The sequence below is a fragment of the Anticarsia gemmatalis genome, chromosome 19 (assembly GCF_050436995.1).
Source record: "Anticarsia gemmatalis isolate Benzon Research Colony breed Stoneville strain chromosome 19, ilAntGemm2 primary, whole genome shotgun sequence".
Lineage (NCBI taxonomy): Eukaryota > Metazoa > Arthropoda > Insecta > Lepidoptera > Erebidae > Anticarsia > Anticarsia gemmatalis.
The window spans coordinates 5,160,784-5,173,901 of record NC_134763.1 but is presented as its reverse complement, the minus strand read 5'-3'; the positions used below and the strand labels follow the sequence as shown (position 1 = coordinate 5,173,901).

Below are 13,118 nucleotides of genomic sequence, written 5' to 3'. Positions count from 1 at the left end.
CTATAATAAGTATGTTATATACATTAACAGGTGCAACCAACATGTTTTGGGGAATATTACTGCAATATACCAAGTGTGCTGTATAAGACAACGGACAGAGTAAGTATTCACAGTAACTAAACTAAGATATAATACTATTACTCCCAAAGATAAAAACGACGTAAAGTATTTAACTATGCCTCATAAGAAACCACAAATTCTGCGCTACGTTTATCCTACCATGTCTGACAAACAGTACAAAAATACATTAAGAAGAAATTTGAAATTTGACGCAGTACATTTTTCATTTTCATTATAACAATTGTTTTGGGATAACTGAAAAGGCTCAGCTATGATATAGATAAGGTGCAATTACATAAGAATTTACATGAATGATTCGACTCCACCTTGTAAGGGGACAAATAAAGTATCAAATTAACATAGATCACTAGTTAACCCGGCAAACGTTGCTTTGCCATAAAAAAAAATGTGTCACTTAGGTGTATGAAAAATAGATGTTGGCCGATTCTCAGACCTAGTCAATATGGTCACAAAATTTCATGAGAATCGGTCAAGCCGTTTCGGAGGAGTATGGCAACGAAAACTGTGACGCGAGAATTTTATATATTAGATTTAATTATTGTACCTAGTCATCTCCAGACCGTGACAAAGAACTATTCGGGCGGATAAAGCTAAAGGCTTGGGAGGATTAACGATTGCAATGGTTCGTTAGTAAACAAATACCCACCAGCACATGTTACAACTAAACATTTATATAACCAACTAATTATTATGAAAAACATTTAAAACACATTCTAGTTTGCAAACGCGTAGGATGTACAAAACGTAGGCGTACTCGGCAAAATCGTGGGAGGATCTTCAACCATATTTTTTCAATAATAAAGGTGCTTAAAGGTTTATAACCCAAAATCATGAGGATTTATAATACAAGAATGGATACAGTTTCAAAATGTCTATTTTAACGTTATAATGTCAAAAGTACTTACAGTTAATTAGGAAAAGTGCAATATCTTCTCTACTGAATCAACTAACTGTAGCGCAAATGTAAATAATATCATAGTTTTTCCTGGAAACGTTTCAATTAGCGAGAGAGGCTTCATAAAGAGACAACAAATGAATGAAAAACATCGCATGAACACCAATAAAACGAGTATTTATGATATATAATTGGAAACCATAATTATCAACATTATTACCAAAGCCCAATCATTTGAAGCTGTAACGAATAGTGCGGTGCTTTTTATACTCGTAATATGCAAATGAATCCTAAAATAATATTGCTAAAATGAAAACGAATAACGACAGCTATGATTAAAAGTGCTATTGTTTAAAATTTTGCTGTTGTAGTACTGAGTCTAGCAAAAATAAATATATTTGACAAAATGTCTTTTCGTAGATCGATTATTTACTGCTATCGTAAATGAGGACGAACTCTCCTAGAGGTAACAGTTACTGAAATAAATGTAGAGTAAATAGTACCGTAGTGTGAGTACAAACCAGAATAACACGAGAATAAGAATGAATAGTTAACAATCAACGTTAAGCGTGTTAGCTGGTATTCGAACTAGTAATGGAGAGAATTAAAGTACACCTTGAAGTTCGATCTATCACGAATTAGACTATTCGATTCTGTTAACTTAAATTGACCAGAAAATCATCAAGATATTATAGTATTTATAGTAGGTGCTCATAAAATTTTCCTCTGCTTATGGCTCTCGACAAAGATCTGTGTTGTAACACTACATAATACAATATAATACAATATAATAGAATACAGAAATTAACGCATTTTAATTGAGAATGCCAGACGTTTCGGCGCACGTTACATTAGCCGTATGACACTACAACTTTGTATCGAATAAAGACCACTACAAACGTACCTATATAAATATTATAAGAAAAATAAACGCGCTAAAAAGTTACTTTATTCCAACTCCAGCGGCCCACAAGTAAGCATTGTATCTTCAAAGATTTGTTCACTGCTGGGAAAATAATATGTGACTATGTGACCACGCGGAGTCCTTGGGAAGTTGAACACTTTCTAAAAATTGACCCGCGGAGAGCGCACTTCATACAGATAATTTACTTCTGACTTCGTTCCCCCGTTTATGCTTATGTTTCTTATGAAAAATACGGGAAATTCTCGGAATTAAGATACTAATGAAATAGTAAACTAAACCTTAGTAAACCTAGGCTGTAAAAAAATAACTCCTTTTTTCTTCCGACTTAAATAAAACGTTGACTTACTAACTATTTCTTTTAAAAAACTATATCTTTAGTTGTTAAACCTCATACAAACACAGATTGACATATTCTTAATACCTACCTATCTGCTTCTCTTGGCATCAAGGAGTTCCCAACACGATAATTGTAATAAGTATCTACACGTAGATTTACATTTTTAAGTAAGTTTTACTCTCGCGAGATAAGACTGTGTATTTAAAAGCGAATTATTTCCTCGCTCTTCCGTGTTTTCGCTTTGACATGACATTACATTATCATCCACCGATAACTAACACTAGTAATATTCCTGTATGTAAGTATGCGAAATATTTAAGTCTATTTCAAAAATAAAAACAACTTTGTGCTATGTACTAGTTATATTTAACATTATTATATCTGAAATATTTGTAACATTACATGAATGTATGACACTGCGCAGATATTCGAGACAATTTCAACTTTGGTTATACTACTAACGCCATCTCTTGACACATTTTGGAACTTTGTGGTTTGCTCCCAATATTGTGTCAACTTCGAAGCTATATTTTTCTGCTCTATTTATTATTTCTTAGATTCTGATACAAGTGTCATCGTTTGTACTCCATGCAGAGTTCTCTTGTGCTTCCACATGTCCCCAGACCGTCTGTAATGAATGACGAACAAACTCATACATTTGTGTTCGGCATCGTGTGCATTATTTGCGTTGTAACCTACATACGTCTTACAAACTTGTAAGCACAATCAGCAACACTCGTTCAAGAATTTACTCACAATCAATGAAAATTTACCAAAAATGCGTAAAAATAAATAATTATATCTTTGCACGCAATTTGTAAAAGCTGATTGACGTGATTGCAAACTTATCTAAAGATGAATGAATGATGCTACCTGTCTTATCTAACAAGCATTTAACATTGAAACTAAAGTCTAACTTAAATCGGATAGTAAAGTTCTAACTTCCATATTTTGGATATAATCAGGATGCGTATTACGTATCTCAGTTGACAACTAGTCTACGTTAAATTGATGGTCACTCAGTACATTGCTGCTTTGACGTAATGTCCTAATCACTATAATCTCAGGAAGACAACAATGTACAACATATACTTTCAAATAGTTGTCGATTGAGCCAACATAGTCCCCCTGGTTACAAACAAAGGTACCTTAACAATTTTAAAATAGTTGTTATACCTACCCTAATTAATTATTCACTCGCTGCATGAGTTAGATCAGTGGTTCCCAACCAGTGGTCCACGGACCACCAGTGCTCCGCGGAAGTCAAGATATGGTCCACGAATGATTTTAAAATTTTAAATTGTCAGGATGATTACTACGCTTTATTTTTAATCTACGTACATAATGGTCCCTGCTAACAAAAATAATATAAAAGTGGTCCCGGACTGAGAAAAGGTTGGGAACCTCTGAGTTAGATAGATTAATAGTATATTATACCTGAATGCGGTACCACAGATGTCACATTCGTGGGGTTTTTCTCCAGTATGGATGAGGGTATGCACAGTACGGGCATAAGGTCTTCTGAACGCAGCCCCGCAAATATCACAGCGATACGGCCTAAAACATTTACTATAATATATCTCGAAATACAAAACAATATATGGTTGTTAATTTTATATAGAAAAAGTATGTATTTAGAAGTATATAAGTATGTTTAACTATTTGGTTACCATAGTACAAGTACTCTGGCTAGTTTGGAATCAAATGACCGTGTGTGAGTTGTCTAATGATATTTATTATTATTTATACCTATATAATATCAAGCCTGTTACAACCAAAATTATGTAGGTACTTCACACACCTCTGCCTACACGACAAAGTTTGTCCTATGTAATAAGGAGCGAGCTTATTGCCATTGTAATTTATAATATATAAATTTAAAATACAATCGAATGGATAAAAAGCTTTGTTTGGACACAAAAAACGTACACCGCAATACGTATGCGGTTTTCATAACTTTTTTCATAAGCTTCAGCATTACGTCAATACTGAAATGGAATATTCGTTGCATTTACTATTTCAGTTTTCCATATAATACGTAGTTATATCTCAGTTGGTTAATATACACGTCGAGTGCTCAACCGGTTTTACAATTTCCACGAATTTCAGGCCCGTAATGAACGCTTCACTATACAAAAGAATTGATAATTATGGAAAATGTAAAATATAAAGCAAACATATTGAAATTTGCATTTTGATTATTTGCGCAATGCACGTTTTGTAAATGTAGCTCAATAATTAGGAACCGACTAATAAAAATATTAAATTAAATACAAATCTTTTTTGAAGCAATTATTTATATCTAAATCAAGTATAATTGTGATTCTAGATAATTTATAACTTTATATATTATAAGGAAAATCCTATTTAAATCTACTACTACTAGTTATCCCATTGTGTGCGAAGTGAACAAGTTTTATAGCATTTTATCAACGTTGATCATTTAAGAGTATAGTAACGCCATCTATCTGCTGACTGATAAACCACTGGTTTACAAATACCTCATCAGAGGCGCTGTTTTGTATGGTGGTATTTTAAAAATTCTGTAATATTTATTATTAAACAATAAATATTATGAAGAAAATGCATGTAGGTGGGTATAAAACAAAAGGATTGTATGATAACCTTTGGTCTGTGTGAATGCGTGCGTGTTCACGCAAGCGTGCCGCGGCTGTAAACGTCTTGGGGCAAGCAGTGCACGCGAAGGGCCGCTCCCCGGTGTGAGTTCGCCGGTGATCGTCGCGCTCCACCTGCCACACACACCATTTCACATACATTATCATACGGAAAAAATACTGGGAACTATCTGACTCCATCCTATATTAAATAGCGCGTGCAATGAGCGCGTTTTTTGCAATTACCGAGTAACTTCGCCTTCCACGGGGGCGTTTGTTTTAATATACGACAATTAAATTATATAACTGGCTAATTACTTCGTCATCACACTTCGAAAACAGCAAGTAATGTGTTGAGACATAGGGGCTTAGTATGAAGTTAGGTATACCTTGACTTTGAAGGCCTTAGGACAGAGATCGCAGGGGTAGGGTCGTTCGCCTGTGTGCATTCGCATGTGGATGGCCAGGTGACCCGACTGATTGAACCGACGCCCACAGACGCGGCACGGGTAACCCTGTGAAACAAAATAATATACTTAAGTATTTTTACCAACCTTGGTTTTGACATATAAGTTCTACAATAATGACGGTGTCAGTGGATGAAACGGTCGCATATTGTGTTACGCAGTCCTGAGTTCGATTCTCAGATCAGGTGAAATATAATTGAATGCGAGATGTGTTAAGCAGTTAAACATAGTATGACTTCTTCACATCGCTGGGTGTTTGCGCAGTTTGATAATTACATAATAAACATTATAAATAAAGTTTTTTGGGAATCTACGAATCTACATAATTATTTTGTTTTTCTTAGAAACAGCGATAGTAAGATTATGATTCTTACTGCATTTATCGCACAAACCGTAAAAAGGACAAACTGCTATATAAATTTCTACCTAAGTACTTATAGCAAATCGTACACTAAAATGACGTGATACTCTGCAGGTATGCAATGATACGTAGCGAGTTTGACGCCTACACTCATCACAGTAACCCATTTCTCTCAGTTGACCACATATTCTATCAGATGCGTAGGATTACTGTAACGATTTCGACTGCCTCCGTGGCGCAGTGGTTTAGGTCGCCACGCCGATACCACTGCAACGGGAGGTCGTGGGTTCGATTCCCACACGGAGCAATTATTTGTGCGATCCACAAATAATTGCTTCGGGTCTGGTTGTGCTTTGTGTCCGTTGCTTGTATGTTTGTAAAAGTCCCCGCGACACAAGAGCAATTCTTAGTGCGGGAGTTGTCTTTTAAAAAAAAAAAAAAAAAAAAAATAAAAAAAAAATAAAAAAAAAAAAATAAAAAAAAAAAAAAAAAAACCAATCTCTAATTGAATACCTCTTAATCTAAATTGTATTCTATTTTTTTCAATAGTTTTGTTTTGAAGGTTATCCGTTAACAAAACAACGGACAGAGTCGAACTAGACCCTGAACAATTATTTATTAGGTAAGCAGACATATTTTTGCTTCAGGAGGAATCGAACTCGCGACACCCGCGCGCTGTGCTAGCGGCGTGTTGCCATTTTTACCATTGAGCTACCAAATGCTACATACGTTTTTACATACACTGTATCCTATTTCATATGATTTGTCAAAGTGAGAGCTTCGTCAAGGTCATTGAACTGTGATATTTATCAACATACATATTAGGTCGGAGAAAAATATCCTTTCGCATTATAGTGTGTATGAACTTGTTATAAAATCTCAAGAATCACAAATGAGTACACGATTTATTAGGTTTCTTTCAGTGAGCTCGTGGGGTACCCAAATATCGAGCTTTTTTGTGTACAAAAAAGATTTTATTACAAGTTCATACATACTATAATGCGGAAAGACTTTCCCCGACCTAATATTATAATAAATCCAGAAAACGCATTCTTTCTTTTTGAATAATTTCTATCACTTGCAGTACAAACAAGTGAATGTGTTCTGGTATTTCAGCCGGTATGTTGTATAACTTACTGGCTTAGTAACTTTGTGCATTTTCTTGTGCGTGTGTAGTGCACACATGCTGCCGAGCACTTTGTCACATTCCTCGCACACGTAGGCCATCAGCGGAGCGCCTTCAGGCCGGTCTTCTCCGCGTTTGTGCCGATATAGTTCTCTATAAGCAAATAATATTAGTAAAAGCTTTGTCATTATCATCATCCCGATTGGCAAGCGTATACCTGCCTCTTGCAGTTCATTCCGGTAGATCTTATGGAAACTATTTTAAAATGTATTTTTGCGTATTTTATATTAAATAAAAGTTTTTTAGCAATTAAGATAGGCAAGACTTGGAAAACTATTAATTTCTAAGTTTATTATTATCGGGCTCTTTGTATTGAGTGAACCATAATATGAGTGATCACTTTGTTTTTACATATTTTTGTATTATAAAGCACATAAGTTATGTATATCTATCTCAAATATTTGTTATTATTTTTAAACCTATAATCATGTGAAGGTTGAAAAAAATAGTTTCTAATGTTTTACTTTATTATTTTGTTACAAATTGCAGACGATCAGTGCCATCTAGTATTATCTGTAGAAACTAAAATCAGTGTTGTCATTTGTACAATTTATAATGAAGCGAGCCGATTTTATTTCGCAGTGTTCTGACGTTAAACCTGTTTAAAAATGTTAGATTATTCGTTTATATGTTACATTACCTAGCTGTAGCAAATAATTGGTTACATGAACCACAGTTCCACATTTTATTGCTATTGCTATTGGTATAGGCCCGTCGAGTGTTCCTTTGATGAGGAGGTCTATGACATTCCATCATGTGATCCCGCAAATCATCACTGGAAGTGCACTGTTTTCCACAGACATCGCATTTACATATTTCTTTATAAGACGGTCCACCATTTATATTGCTCGGGACCTAAAATGTAATACACATATTGTAAGAAAGTCTTAGATATTAACGGTTGTATATTATCTATTTCTGACATAGTGACGTCTTTTATGAAGCGAATTATTGTACGACTTACGTTTTCGTTCTCATAGTAGTTGTTGTCATCTTCAACAAAGCAGGTTAACCGGTGCTTGTCCAATGCGTCTCCATCAGCAAATAGCCCACTACAAAAATCGCAGACGTACATGGTACATAGCTTGCGCGAAAATACACTGCTTTTGCCATCAGCACCAATGCAACAGAGTTGTTCTATAAATTTAATGAAATGTTTATAATAAATATTGATTGATATATTTTACCGAATCATGAATCTATTTTTTTTATATATCACCTGTAGGTTCCACTTCTAAAGCAGTTGATAGAACACGTTCACAAATTTTGCATACGAGCCACTCAGTTTCGAAGTTTTCAGAGTTGTGCGAGGTTTCTGCCAAAAAATAGGTATTTATAAATAAAGTACTGCAACAAAATAATTATCTTATTTCTGCGTTTTTTTAAACAAGTTATTTACATACCTTCTGCAATCCTGGTTCCAGCCTTATCATTTAAAGTAGCGGGTATAAACACGCTTTGGGGTTGATCAAGGGAATTCTCAGGAGTGGAAGTATGAAGCGATATTGTGTGATCTAGAAGATCAGCTTCAGTTGTAAATATTTCATGGCACAATACACAAGAATGTAATGCTAGTAAGTCTGGCCCGCTATTTTCGATTTCCTGTAAGGTATGGATAAAAAATTATACTGTTGGTTTTAGGTATATTATAAGAACATTTTTTTAAATTAATAAACATTTGATTGCAAACCTTTGGTTTATCTGTTGCATCTTGAAGAGGCAATAGAAACTGGTTAACGGTGTTTTCATCTAGCAATGTGGGTTCAAAGTTAAACAGGCTATCAGATTGTACAATATATAACTCAGTATTTTGTTGCAAGTTGGTATTACTTTCCTGAAATAAACTCGTATTTTCGATACTAAAAAATCTTCCAGAATCATTGGAATTAAACGACAACTGATTTTCCACATTACTCACAGCCGTCGTTGCTTCTGGTGTATTTTTGTTAAAATTAGAATGCTGCCCATTATTCTCAACATCATTGTTAAAAAGTAAGTCGTATGTTTCTGATAATTCCTTATAAGGATAATCTGGAGGATCAAACATCATATTTTCTCTGTAACAATGTTCGAAAACCATTTAAAGAATTTGTATTCTATTCTTGTAATCTTTAGTCCGAAAAATAGTTAATTACTAGCAACCCTGAAAAGCTGACAGTATAACTAAATCATTCATTCGTTCAATTTTGACAGCAAATGTCACACAAGCAGCCCATTTGACTCTACAATCCGGCTCTGCAATTCGTTCAGTTGATTTGTTTATAAATCGTGTTGAGCTGTCTCAGTGTAGATTTGTTAATATTTCATATTTTCTTTAATAATATAAAGTGCAGAAGATGAAAGCAGACGCTGCGCCACCGTCTGACAAACCTAAGATACCATTACCAACTCTTTCTCAGATAAATGCGGACAGAATAACTCAGGTAAGTGAGGTTATGCATTTCATAACATTGTTAAATATTTGGATAAATTAGACAGTACATAGAAAAATTACTCTGTAAAATGATTCATTTTAACAACCTTAATCTCGAATTTGTAAATTGAAAACACTGACGAGTATTTTTAGGTAGAAATGCTGTGTACATTTAACCCACCTCTAACTCTCATTGAGTTGAGTTTATATGGCTAAAAAGACCATACCATTTATTAAATACCTGTAGTGTTCTGTAAATTAAATATTATGAATATAACAATTATACATTTAAAATTTTATTTTTAACTTTTTTTATAACCTATCTTAATCTTAAAATATTTTAATGGGTGTATTTGGAACTATATTACTTTACTGTCGTTTTAATTTCTTAGTAGTCTCTATACATATTTTTATCAATTGTCATCGAGGGCAAACTGATCGCCAATTATAGATACCTATAATGCATGAATACTCTCAAAAACCTTCCATTTAAAGTTAAGAAATTTGATAAAGTTTTGCCTCTACTTTAGAGTTAGTGTGCACTGGTGACTTGTCTGTGACCCACTTGACTGTGTCTACACTCCAATCAAGTCTATGAATATGTATAAAAATGAGTGCACATTATAACATGAAAATTAAATGACACTCCATAGTTTTGATACCTAAGTCATCAGTGTGCACTTGCTTCTACACTTGAAAATAGACCCTAAACCTTATGACTTACGATTACATACACTATCACTGTATGGGAAAGAGTATTATAATGTATTACATGCAATGGTCATAATAAATGACAGTAACTGATTTTATTTTTTGTAGGTTAAAATGTAATTTATTAATCCAACCCAAAGGAATATTCTTAGTTAGTTTGTACATTAGGAAATTGCAAAAAAATAAACTGATTCCTATCAGTAAAATTACATAAAAAAAGGAATAAGCCATTACTGTCCAATGGCCAGGCAGGGGTCTCCTCACAGGAAAACTTACTTGAACTACATATAAACTTTAAATATAATTATCTAGATAGTCATGTTGATCATAATTTTAATTTATTAGGAGCCTACTGGTATTTCAATAAGTACAAGAACCATTAAACAAATCTATGTAACACTCCACATTGAATTATATCACAAATTCAACATGGTTGCTTTATTCGCAGCTTGCAAACCAATACTGGTCGCCTCAAACCAAGGAATATCACCTACCTTATGATGCTTCTATCGTGGAGTCTATATACCAAGCTGAAATACTGGGATCCAAGTAAGTTATTCAATTTAATTCTACTTCTTCACATAGCATTTTTAATAAAACATGTATTTCCAATGCAGTTCTAAGCCTAACTGATTTAGACAAATGAATAATACAAGGTCAATGGCCTAATAGACTCAGTGCATTGACCTATTTATTTTTTCAAAATTCCACCAGTAATATTTTTTTAAAGCTCTCTGCAGGTGTTTCCATGTTATAGATTCATAATGCAGCTTATTAATGATTTTCAGGTGCTAATATTTTTTCTAATTTAAAAGTTAATTGTAATTTTCGAGATGTTTGTGCCTGATTTATATTTGGTAGTTTTTTAAGATAAATAATATATTGTTGATTTCTAATAGAAGTTACTGATTTTTAATTATTAAATTAGTATAAGGTTTTTTCACTCCTAAAATTTTTTAATATTTATTTCTTTTTTTAAATTCTATTCTTACAATCTCTCCAAAAGTTTTGCTAATTACTACATTGTCTTATATTAAACTAGGCTCGGGAAATTGTCAAAAGATCGCGATATAACTTATTATGTTTAGCTGGCAAGATAATATTAGTAGGAGGAGTACCTATGTATATTATTTTAATACATTACGTTTAATTTTGCGTTTCCAGTTTCTCAGTTCGTCGGATCATGATGCTGGAGTTCTCCCAATACTTGGAGAACTACCTGTGGCCGCACTACGAGAGTGGTCAGGCGACGCTCGCGCACATGATGTCCATCATCGTTATGATCAACGAAAAGTTCCGGGAACGAGTGCCCGCTTGGCAGGTAACTGTTGCACTTACCTACTATAACACTAAATACTTATAAATACATTGTATTTCTTTTGTGTTTATTTTCGATCGTCCGATCTACACTTATGGCGTAAAAGGTTACCGTTTACTTGTTCCTGTTTGTTATCAGAGTACGCATTAAGACAAAGATTTTCGACCGCAGTATTATCTTTTACACAAAATGTATATATTTTTTTGTTTCAGGCATTCTTGAAGAAACCAGACCATTTTCCAGGATTTTTCGAACAAGTTCTCCGAGCAAGTGTGGCAGAAGATGACACAAGCAACAATATGCGTGAGCAGACAGCCTTGCTGTTATTCCTAAACCATTGCTTCGGTAGTATGGAGGTGCAGCTATGCCGCGATCAAGTCAAACGCCTTGTATCGCTCAGTATGTGGATTAGTCTACAAGAAGGTAAATGTGTACTATACTTTTTGTTATTTATTTGTACGATCCGAACAAAAAATACTAATACCGAATTTATTTTTATTGTAGGTCGCAGGAACCAAGAATTTAAAGCCGTACCTAAATGGAGAAAATACTGGCGAGCAATACAGAAAAAGGATAAACCTGAAATGATGGAGAAATTAAACTGGGAGCGGCGTTACCTGCAGCGGCTCATGATCAAGTTTATGCGCATATTGGAAAACATTCCGGAAGAGGGTGACTTGGATTCGCACTCCGTAAGGTAAGATATGACCACAGTAACAAAAAAAACTAGCCTTTTTTATATCGATGATCGAAAAAGGCAGTATCAAACAATCACAAAAGTACTGGCGTTAAGTTCCAAATCCAAATTTTAATGGCTTTAAGAAGTATTTATTTTTAAAAGTAAAGTATTTATTTTTTAATTCGTATTTTGGCGGGAAATCTGTACTAAGTTTTCCACTGTAATGCAAAACGATTGGATAAAAAGAAAAATATGAAAATAAATTCACGTATTATTAGTATATTTGGGATATTTGGCATGTATTTGTTTATTTAAAAAAAAATATTGGGGAAACTCCATGACCGGATTTTTTTTTATTACCTATTTTATTCTTTCGTTGTTTTTGGAAATTATACCTAGTCATCTAGTATACACGCGTCTTTCTATTCATACAATAACACAGCCTATCTGAGAAAGTTCTTTAAAATAATTAATCTATTAATATTTAAAATAAGTTATTTAAAATTAAAGGCCTGATTATTTTAAAATTAAACTCTTAAAAAATTCTTACCTATCTTCTATATTACCTATGTTTATTTCTAGATACTGTGAGCGGTTCCTAGAGCTGATGATTGACTTGGAAGCGTTGCTGCCAACCCGCCGGTTCTTCAACACAGTCATGGACGACTGCCATCTCGTCGTGCGATGCCAGATGGCGCCACTCACCAGGAGACCCGAAGGACAGTTGTTTGATCAAGTAAGTGGAAACATTATTTTTATTTTGTTAACTAATGTATGTGTTACTGTAAAAGCCCGAACGATGGTAAATCCTAAGATTTTCCGGTATAACCTAAGATTTACCAACTCGCAATGGTAAAAGTCCTCACAATTCTTTTAATTCGAACTTTTACCTATACTCACTTGATGATGTCGAGATGTCGCCGGAGCCCCGCTTCGCGGGGCTCCTCCTTCTGGGTGGTTAATAAAAAATAACCACGAAGGCTAAGGTGGGAGCTTCGCTTCGCTCGCTCCCACCTTAGCCTTCTAACCTAACCTACCCATGTCGCTTTGCCCAGAACTCCTTCTTTATAACTATGTCACAGTATATAATTATACCGTGAAATAGTTATAAACATAGTTATGAAGGAGGA

At 34.2% G+C, this 13,118-nt stretch overlaps 2 protein-coding genes across 2 annotated transcripts in view; one reads left to right on the top strand and one right to left on the bottom strand.

Annotated features, from left to right (window-relative positions):
* Positions 1-2,596: 2,596 nt before the first annotated feature.
* Positions 2,597-10,620, bottom strand: LOC142980901 (uncharacterized). Its single transcript, XM_076126494.1, has 11 exons — positions 10,486-10,620; positions 8,558-8,924; positions 8,271-8,469; positions 8,087-8,182; positions 7,832-8,004; positions 7,508-7,722; positions 6,819-6,960; positions 5,243-5,368; positions 4,864-4,988; positions 3,676-3,795; positions 2,597-2,866 (listed from the first exon to the last, which is right to left on the bottom strand). Exons 2-11 carry the CDS (start codon positions 8,915-8,917, stop codon positions 2,785-2,787), a joined length of 1,638 nt encoding a protein of 545 aa, XP_075982609.1. The 5' UTR covers positions 8,918-8,924; positions 10,486-10,620; the 3' UTR covers positions 2,597-2,784.
* Positions 9,116-13,118, top strand: part of LOC142980900 (RNA helicase aquarius) — a 52,190-nt gene continuing 48,187 nt past the window's right edge. Inside the window, exons 1-6 of the mRNA XM_076126493.1 lie at positions 9,116-9,290; positions 10,440-10,540; positions 11,156-11,312; positions 11,522-11,732; positions 11,814-12,006; positions 12,571-12,724. Of these exons, the coding sequence (XP_075982608.1) occupies positions 9,204-9,290; positions 10,440-10,540; positions 11,156-11,312; positions 11,522-11,732; positions 11,814-12,006; positions 12,571-12,724 (903 nt within the window). The 5' untranslated portion in view covers positions 9,116-9,203. The remainder of the gene's footprint in view (positions 9,291-10,439; positions 10,541-11,155; positions 11,313-11,521; positions 11,733-11,813; positions 12,007-12,570; positions 12,725-13,118) is intronic.

What these genes read in the sequence shown, in the direction of transcription:
- LOC142980901 (XM_076126494.1), bottom strand. Translation starts at nt 8,917, where the DNA reads ATGATGTTTGATCCTCCAGATTATCCTTATAAGGAATTATCAGAAACA. An exon ending in TGCACAAAGTTACTAAGCCA is followed by an intron (nt 5,369 to 6,818) that starts GTAAGTTATACA and finishes TTTGTTTCACAG; the next exon opens with GGTTACCCGTGCCGCGTCTG. An exon ending in ATCTGTGGTACCGCATTCAG is followed by an intron (nt 2,867 to 3,675) that starts GTATAATATACT and finishes CATTCATTACAG; the next exon opens with ACGGTCTGGGGACATGTGGA.